Source organism: Bombina bombina, chromosome 4, assembly GCF_027579735.1.
Source record: "Bombina bombina isolate aBomBom1 chromosome 4, aBomBom1.pri, whole genome shotgun sequence".
Taxonomy (NCBI): domain Eukaryota; kingdom Metazoa; phylum Chordata; class Amphibia; order Anura; family Bombinatoridae; genus Bombina; species Bombina bombina.
In genome coordinates, this window is record NC_069502.1 from 726732398 (window position 1) to 726742077 (window position 9680).

Consider the following 9680-nt stretch of genomic DNA (forward strand, 5'->3'; position numbering starts at 1 on the left):
GACAAAATAAAAGAAGTTTATTGAAATGTTGTTTCAGTACACATAATTAAACATTTTAAGGGGAATTCAATTTTGAGTTTAATGTCCCTTTAAATGTATATATTAAAAACTAAACTGAAATCTAAAAACCTGATTATTTTGAAACTGACATGTCATGGGGTTTAAACCCTTGCTCCCCTCTTCTTACATAATAATTAGGGTTGCACCAATACCATTTTTTTAAGACCGAGTACAAGTACCGATACTTGTTTTCAAGCACAATACATACTAATTATTTAAGATTCCTTCTTTATAATTATGAAGGACTGTAACTTAAAAGACATTATGAAATAATAAAACAGTTTTATTTGTCATAAAGTTCACAGAACATGTTTATAAATAAAAATATTACAATAAAATATATTAATAATAACAACAAATAACAAATATAAAATCACAACCAACCAAAAGTGTAATACAGTAAAAAATAGAACAGTGCACTGTTTAATCATGGGGAACAACACTATGGGCTAAATTACATTTGACTGGTAAGCTTTACCAATGCTCTCATTACACGTCCTACTCCATTAAAGTCTATGGAGTTGGAAATGTGAACAAAGCATTGATAAAGCTTACCAATCAAATGTAATCTAAATCTAGTCCTATAATTGCAGGATGAGTGTTCATTGGAATTAACTTAATTTTTGCCATGAGTACTCTTCCTGCAATTATATAAGCTAACCTATGGATGTTCCTCAGAGTACAGTATGTTTTGAACATCATTGTGCAAGATGAGAACTAGCAGTAAAAAGGCAATAATTTTTCAAAAGTTAGTGGCAAGTTCTTTTTAAGGAACAAAACAGAAGCCTCTCTGCATGTTCAGCTATAAGTCTGTTTTTGCTATCAGTAAGGAGGTTTGACTCTAAGTTGAACAGGCTTTCACTTTCCACACTACTGCATGGGGCAGAAAGATATTTTTGGACTATTTTAGCCAGAGCTGGAAATGTCAGTTTATTAACTGCCCAGTACTTCAGGGGTTTGTCTGAACGGGGTACAGTGATCTCTCCTACAATAATACAAATAACAGAAATTTGTATTGGCAGAACAGTAGTAAACAATTTTTAGTTTAGTCTCCACTTCAGCTTAAAATGAAATGGGAACATGCAGTTTGAAAAAACGCCACAAGATAGCATATGGGTAGGAAGTGGAGATATCGGTTTAAGTATCGGTGCATTTGCACGAGCACAAGTACTCATGCAAATACTTGGTATCGGTACCGATACTGATACTAGTATCGGTATCGGTACAACCCTAATAATAATGCTAATTTGAATACAATATACTGTGAAATGAAACCTTTCCACAGAGGAACTTGAGTATGGCTTATCAGTATTGTGGCAACGAATCAACATTGCCAAAAGAAGAAAGAATTGGGTTGATGTTATCAAAAAAGATTTTCTACTCTTACGCATCTATCAAGTGATTACTGTTGCCACGGTTGCCACTTAAACATTTCCCCCCTCTTTTGAAAGAGGTGCACACTTGGCAAATTTTAGTGCTTATATGTGAGTAATATGGTCCGTTTCAGAACCAAGAGCACCTTAAAGGTCACCTGGTAGACAGATGACTACATTTTCTATGGCAAATACATGCTATCTAGAGGGGCATGAGACCCATCATTAAAAGGGTTGTCCCCTCCGTTATATGAGGGTTTTGCATACATTTTTGTATGCTGTCTTTAGCGAATAGAGGCCCCTTTGTTTAGAAAATGGGGATTCATGCCCCTCATTGTGACTCATAGGAGGTGATAGAGATGTTAAAGGGCCATTACAGTTGAAAAATGAAATGCTCTAATCCGAAAGAGCATGTAATTTGTACTGCAGGTCTCGAATGGTACTTCTACTGTGTGTTTAACCTGCAGGGTTAATATAGTAATAAATTATATAATATGTTAGCAACATTTGCACTGTTTTGCAGACCATGGATATACCTTTTTAAATGTCTCTATCTTATCCCCGTGAGGCAAAAGAGGGGTAGATATAAATAAACTAACACATTCTTCAAACAACCACTGCATAGAATGTAGCAGGACTAGAATTCTGAAGTTTGGAATATGCATGACAACCTCGCAAGGATTTTGGGTAATCCACGTTTGTACAGTTAAAATACAGGAAAGGGGAGAAAATAAATGATGAAAGTATATTGCAAAGTTTTTTTGTTTTTTTTAAAGGGACAGTATACTGTAAATTTGTTTTTCACTTAATGTGTATCCAATTACTGTTTTTACCAACTGCAGAACATACAATGTATGCGAATGAGCTTTTTAAGGTTTATTTGTGTAAATGAATTAACTGATTTTATGTTTTGAAGCTTCAACCTAATTAAAATGGGTTGAGCTTCTAGGTATAATCAAATCTCATTACTTTATCACATTGTGTACATATACATGCATCTTTATCTTATATCTGTCCGTAAACCAAAGACCAATACTTGGAGAGAACAACGAAAAAGGTAATACACTCCATCAAGTAAAGTGGATAACTGGGAACAAATTAGAGGGAATATTTTTCTTTTAGTAAACTGTCCTTTTAACTAAACAATGGGGAGTTCAAATGTGTTTATATCCCTTTAACATATTATTTTCATTTTTTTTTAAATTATTTTATCTGACGATGTGTGTGACCTTGGAGGGTATCTGGGTAAGAACTAGTAATTTTAATTACAGCAATATATCACATAATGCTTTGAAATAATTATTATGTTAGACAATAGAACAATTGTGTGTATAGTCATTATTTTTGGGGTTCTATAAGGCTTAGTAACATAGTTTTGCAGAGAAATGTAATTCTATTCTAGCATGGAACTTTTGACATTTTGCCAAGAACCTCACCATACATACTATTTAGAAATAAACCACCGATTTTCCTTACAAATGTCAAATACTTAATTTCTTAAAAAGCCTGTAGCAATATGTACAGTGGTGCATTAAAGGCCAAGGTTTAAGCTAATATGACTCTTTGACTCTTGTAGTTTCAAGATTTAACTACTATGCTGCCAGAGGGCTGATAGCAGGAAAAAAGGTCAATTGCCTTTTAAAATGGATAATTATTTTATAAAATATATTTTAATCTTTACAAAGAAATCATATGTAACTCAGTAAATGTGGTATTTAACATGACTAAATGTAAATGTCTTAAACATTTAACTTGTCAAATAGCCATTGAACCAACCAAGGTTCCCAGGCTCGGACTGAACGTCGGGCATACCGGGCAAATGCCCGGTAGGCCACGCGGCAGTTCAGCCTGCCCACTGCAACCACATTTTATTAAGTATTTGTTCAACAAATTGTATTGCAACATTCCCAAAACACAGTATATTGCTGTGATTTGTAGGAACCCTGGAAAGACAGTTGTAAATATAAGGGCTACCTTTTAAAAATCTTGCTGACCCCTAAGTGTGATCCATTTTTTTCTACTATAATTTTTTCAAACCAATATTAATACACAAAATGTTTCCTTGTCCTCTGTAAAAAGAGAATACCTCTTTTTAATAACATATTCAAGTGCTAAATAAATCTACTGTTTATTCTTAGAATATAGTCGCTTCCTGTTAATCAAAACAGATATGGGTATTGCTCTATCAGTTGATGAACAATCAGCAGTTAGCTAGGTGACATGCATTTCCTGATGGTTTAACTAAAAGTGATGGTAAATGTAATAATTTTTAAACAGGTTTCTTAAATCTATGTAATCTAAATAATAAAACCGCTAAATTTTTTAATTATTATTATAATCCTCTTTTTATTAAATTATGGGCCAGATTACAAGTGGGGAGCTAAATATCACTTTCGTGAAAGCGATATTTGCGCTCCACTGAGTAATACCAGCGCACGCTTATGAGTGCTAGTATTACAAGTTGAGAGCAATGTGAACGCAAGCTCACGTTCGCATTGCTGGGAAGCCTTAAGCAAATTGTAAATATATACGTATATGACTATATACATATATATATGTATGTGTTAATATATGTACAGTATATACCACTGTATTTTGGGGGAATTTGGTGCACATTTATAAAATAAACCAGAGATCTAACGTCTGGTTAATTTTATAAGCGCTAATTCCTACCGCGAGCTTCCGGTAGCAATAACCAGCCGCTTGTAAAGGCTGGTTATTTATTGTGCACCCGCAAACGGGCAAATTTGCCAGTTTGCGGGCGCACAATAAAATAGCGCTCCACCTGTAATCTAGCCCTATATTTTTAATCAGTTTTATTGTGCTTCCTCCGCCCCTTACATTTCTTGTTACTTGTGTTTAGTGACGTAAGAGCGGTCCCACCAGCTCTTGGCGTAGACAGCAATGCATCAACAGCATGAGCAGCTCTGCTATAGGTGCACGGAAAAAAAGCAGCCAAGTGAGAGGTGGACAGAGCTCCAATTAGAAAAGGATTTCTTATTAAAGTATATATTTTGTATGGCAAATAAAATGTAAGAATTGGTAAGTGAACTATGAACTAAAATCTATTTTTTTTTCAGATTAGTACTTGTACATTGGCAACATTTACCATTACTTTAAAGAAACAGCTCTTGCTTTGGTGTAAGTATTGCGGTTTTTCCAATGCTCCCTTGAGAGGCCAAAAAGCAAACTCTGCATCCTAGATTTTATTCAATATGCTGCAAATCAAATGGCTGGTTTGGGCAATATTGAGTATTTTTTAAGAAAACCTAGTTTATAGAATTCGCCTTTTGGCCTATTTTTTTTGGACCAAAGCAAGATGTGCTTAATGTCTCTTTAAATTTAACATTGCGATCACGCAATTTAAATAGCCACAACAAAATGTTAATTTATTATTGAAATTAAAGGACATGAAACCTAAAATTGTTCTTTTATTATGCAGATAGAGCATACAATTTTAAACAACTTTCCAATGAACGTTTACTATCTAATTGTCTTTGTTCTCTTGGTATCCTTTATTGAAAAGCATACCTAGGTAGGCTAAGGAACTGTGAGCTAGCTGCTGATTGGTAGTTGCACATATATGCTTCTTATTATTGTCTTACCAACGAATTCAGCTCCTTCAATAAAAGATACCAAAATCATTCTATAAAAGATACCATAAGAATTAAGCAAAATTGATAATAGAAGTAACATGAAAAATTGTTTAAACATGTATGCTCTATCTGAATCATGAAAGAAACATTTTGGGTTCCATGTCAATTTAAGTTTGTGGCTATTCAAAAAAGAATTATTATAAATGCATCAGCATTTTAAACACAACACTTGCCCAGAGAGCCTAAGTTGCATGTACCATCTGGTAATGTTAATTGCTGACATAATACAACCCCACTGGCACTCTGAGCAGCTGCAGTATTTAAAATGCTGGTTACTAAGAATAACTAGCTATGCTTCACATGCACACGCAGAGAAAAATGGTAACACTAAAAAAGTGATAACTTTTACTAGAAGCATTTTCCCTGATATATGTATGTCGCAAATATGTTTCTATTTGAATATGTAATTCATCTACATGCATTTAAATTTAGGCCGGACTGGTCTAAAAGTACTTTCCTTCTTTGGAACAATGACATGTTTAGACATTCTCAAGTAGTTTCTCAACATAAAAATGTTCCTTTAGTAGATTGTGACGCCTTTTAATGAACCAACAAAATCATTTTTTTTTATTCCATAAGCTTTCAAGACCTCATAGGTCTCTTCTTCAGATGTAGATAAAAGCTGTCTGAAAAGGAGAGGCTTATATATCTTGTACATATATTATAATTAGTGGTTTTAATTCAAATAAAATGTAATGGCTTGGAAAATTAAAGGGACATTTTACACTAGATTTTTCTTTGCATAAATGTTTTGTAGATGATCCATTTATATAGCCCATCTGAGTGTGTTTTTGTAAAAATGTATAGTTTTGTTTATTTTTAAATAACATTGTACTGATTTTTAGACTCCTAACCAAGCCCTGACGTTTTAGATGTATAGTGATGTATACAGACTTCAGACTACTTCTGTTTGTATAATGGGTATTTTCATATGCAGGTAAGAGGGGAAGGGGGAGGTTCTGCTATCAGCCCTTTTCAGTGGGTGTCCCAGGCTAATCTTATTAACAATGCTAAATAGGGAGCGTTTAAGCTGCCAAGAAAAAGCAGCCATTCTGCAGCTGGATATGCTAACAATTTTTTAAACTTTGGTTTGCTAAACATAAAGGACAGTCGCTTTAGAATTGGGAAATAATGGTTAACCACTTAAAAATAAAAGGCAATGGGCAAGATTACAAGTGGAACGCAATATCTGCGCTCCACTCAGTAATACCCGTGCACGCAAATTGCATGGAAGCTTTGCGCTCATGAGCAAAGAACCTAGCACAGCACAGGGGGTAAGTCACGCAGCGTTGGGCGCATATTTACAATATATATGTATATGAACATATACATATATATGTATGCGTTTATATGTGTATATACATTATACATTCACTTGTAATCTAGCCCAATGTGTTTAATGAGGCAGCAATGTTAAAGGGATACTAAACCCAAATATTTTCTTTCTTGATTCAGATAAAGCATGCAATTTTAAGCAACTATCTAATTTACTCCTATTATCCCTTTTTCTTCGTTCTCTTCATATTTTTTTTTTTTTTTTTTAAAGCAGGAATCTAAGATAAGGACCCAGACTATTTTTGGTTCAGCAACCTGAATAGAGCTTGCTGATTATTGGGTACATTTAGCCACCAATCAGCAAGCGCAACCCAGATGCTGAACTAAAAATGTGCAGGCTCCTAAACTTGAATTCTTGCTTTTCAATTAAAGATAGCAAGAGAACAAAGAAAAAATGAAATAGGAGTAAATTAGAAAGTTGCTTAAAATCGCATTCTCTATCTGAATCATGAAAGAAAAAAAATGGGTTTATTATCCCTTTAGGAAAAGCAGAAAAACAAAATACACTCCTTTATGCTTGCTCAGTTTGCACAATATTATATGCAAAAAATGTGTATTAGAAAAAGTTTGGCGCAATGAATAATAAAACAGTGTAGAAAAAAAGATAATTAAAATGATATGTCTTCCATTGGAATGGTCTTTGGCTGTTTCTCATAGCTATGTGTTTACATATAAAGTAACTTTAGGTGCTTATTTACTTTTATAATGACATCTAAAATGCTACTACAGGTAGCAAGAGTAGATCTAAGAATGGAGAGAGCTATGGAGTGAGATAAACTTCACATGTTAAGCTGCTATGGATGCTAGGATATTAGTGTGCCTAACAAAATTGAAGATGGAATTACAGTAAATTACAGTACCCTAACTGGATGATACTCAGGGTAGACATAATCACTTAGCAAGTTGACTTGTGGAGTTTGGGATCAGAAAACACCGAAAGTTGGGTAGATTTGAAAACCTGCAGCCCAGTGGTAAAGAGTGGCAAGAATTCACTTACTAATGAGTTCTTCATCATAGCTTTGACAGTGAATCCCTCGGAGCAGACAGGTGTTTTAGCTTTTCCGTTGCTCAGTCCAGCTTCGGCTTTGTTGCACACTGTGTTTTTCTCTATCACCATGTTCAGCACAGGGTATACCAAGTGGGACAGGTTTACAGATCACGACTGCAAGTGAGTTGTTAAGACAGAAGGCCTCTGCTTTCTGGATCAGGACCGCTTGTTTGGGTTCAGTTGCCAGGACAACTGCAGAGCACGCTAACTTGGGTTGCTAAGCAACACATCAACAGTCTTTCGTGACGTAGCAGCTGTACCGGGAACTGAAGATACCTAGGCGGCCGCTCAAGGACTACATTTCCCAGCGCGCTTTGAAAACAGAACGCATGCGTAATAGATCACGTTATTTGTTAACGTCACTTTGAGACGAATTGTAGTAGTAGCAGGATGACCGTCTTGTGATATTTTATGCAGATATTACTTGGGAGTGTTTTGAATGTTAATTGGAAAATAAATGAGGGAGTGAAAATCGTCATTTGTAAACGACCAGATTATATCTAAATGGATAGGAGTTTTGTTGTTTATTTATTTATAATAACGTTGAATTAAATGTAATTGCCAGAGCGTCAGTTTATATATTTAAATGGACGTTTTAAAAGTTACAGACAATATTCTTTTTTTTAAACTTCCTTCTTAATTAACTGATCTCAAAGCCTCCTGGATCTTGTCTTCTTTGCTATAGTAACAATCCTGGTGAGCAAGAGCCTACTAAAGCCTGCTGAGTGCTGGCAGCAACTTTGACATCAGCCATGCAGGCAGAATTTACAGCTTTGCACTCGGTTGGAGAGAACAGTTTGATTTGCCTTAGGAAATGTTGTCATTGTTTGTAACTGTACTCAGCAGGCCCTTCAGCACTTTGCCTAAGAAGTTGCTACTTCAAAAGAGATCACAGTTCAAAGTGGTCCTGGTTTACTATAGCCCTTGGTCATATATTTATTGTACCACCGGTCAATAACAAGCATTTGATGGTTTTCTGTTCATGTGTGTTAGTCATTTTTAGTATAGCTTTAATAATCATGTGTTATTCATATAAAAACTCAATAAACCATAGTTGAACAACTTTGATAATTAGTTTCTATATGCAATATACAATAGACTAAAAATGATGCCATGTATGTGAAAGAATAGTATTTTAAAATAATAAAATATATACTTTGTTGCATTATAAAAAAATACTAAGTTAAAGCTGACAGAAACAAAGCTAAAAAAAAACTAACAAGAAATTTGTTTTTTACACAACTCATTTCTAGGAATCAGGGGCACGATCCGATATATGGCGCAGGTTTCGGCGCAAGCGTGGAAACCTGCGTCGCCCGTAGTTTCACCTTGCACATCAGGCTAAAGTTGCTAAAGTGCCGTAAGTCGGACAAACTAGCGATGTCCAGAAATAAGCGTAAGTACAAATTTCTGGAGTCGCCAGTGACTTACGGCACTTTAGAAACTGCCGCCGCTTAAAAAAACTAACTAAAGTCTTAAATCTCCTGTAACTGTCTAACACGCCTCCCAAAAATAACCCGACACGTATACCCCTCTATCCGCAATCCCCCCTCTCACTCCTAACAATAAATGTATTAACCCCTAGACCGACAACCCCCCACAACGCAATAAGCCTAATTATTAGGCTTAGCCCACACTGCAATAAATCAGCCAATAGAATTACAGTAGCTCTTATTCTATTGGCTATTCAAATCAGCCAATAGAATTACAGTAGCTCTCATCCGATTGACTGATTTGAATTTGAAGGCTCAAATCAGCCAATAGGAATTCAAGGGACACCATTTTTAATCGCGTACCTTGAATTCCTATTCAGTGTACGGCGGAGATCGTTGAAGAGGATCCTCCACGCTCCATGGCTCCGCGGTCTTCAGTTCCAGCGTCGCCGATCTTCAGTTCCAGCGTGGCCGGGCTTCAGTTCCAGAATCGACGGTCTTCAGCTCCGCGGTCATCGGTCTTCAACTCCTCCGCTCCGCGCCAGCTGGTTCCTGGAAGAAGAAGAGGTCGCCTCTTGGAAGAAGACTTCACCGCCTGGAACAGGACCTTCTCCGCCGGTCTTCAGGACAGGTAAGGACCACTTGGGGGTTAGACTTAGGTTTTTTTAAGGGGGGATCGGGTGTGTTTTAGAGTAGGGGTGTGTGGGTTGTTATGTGGGGGGGGGGGTTGTTCTTTTTTTTACAGGTAAAAGAGCTGATTACTTTGGGGCAATGC

The 9680-nt window shown here is 35.9% G+C and overlaps 1 protein-coding gene across 1 annotated transcript in view; it reads right to left on the reverse strand.

The window, feature by feature from the left end:
• Positions 1-7713, reverse strand: part of PACRG (parkin coregulated) — an 875091-nt gene extending 867378 nt beyond the window's left edge. The window contains exon 1 of the mRNA XM_053710928.1: positions 7422-7713. Coding sequence (XP_053566903.1) covers positions 7422-7541 — 120 coding nt within the window. The 5' untranslated portion in view covers positions 7542-7713. The remainder of the gene's footprint in view (positions 1-7421) is intronic.
• Between the last annotated feature and the right edge of the window lie 1967 nt (positions 7714-9680).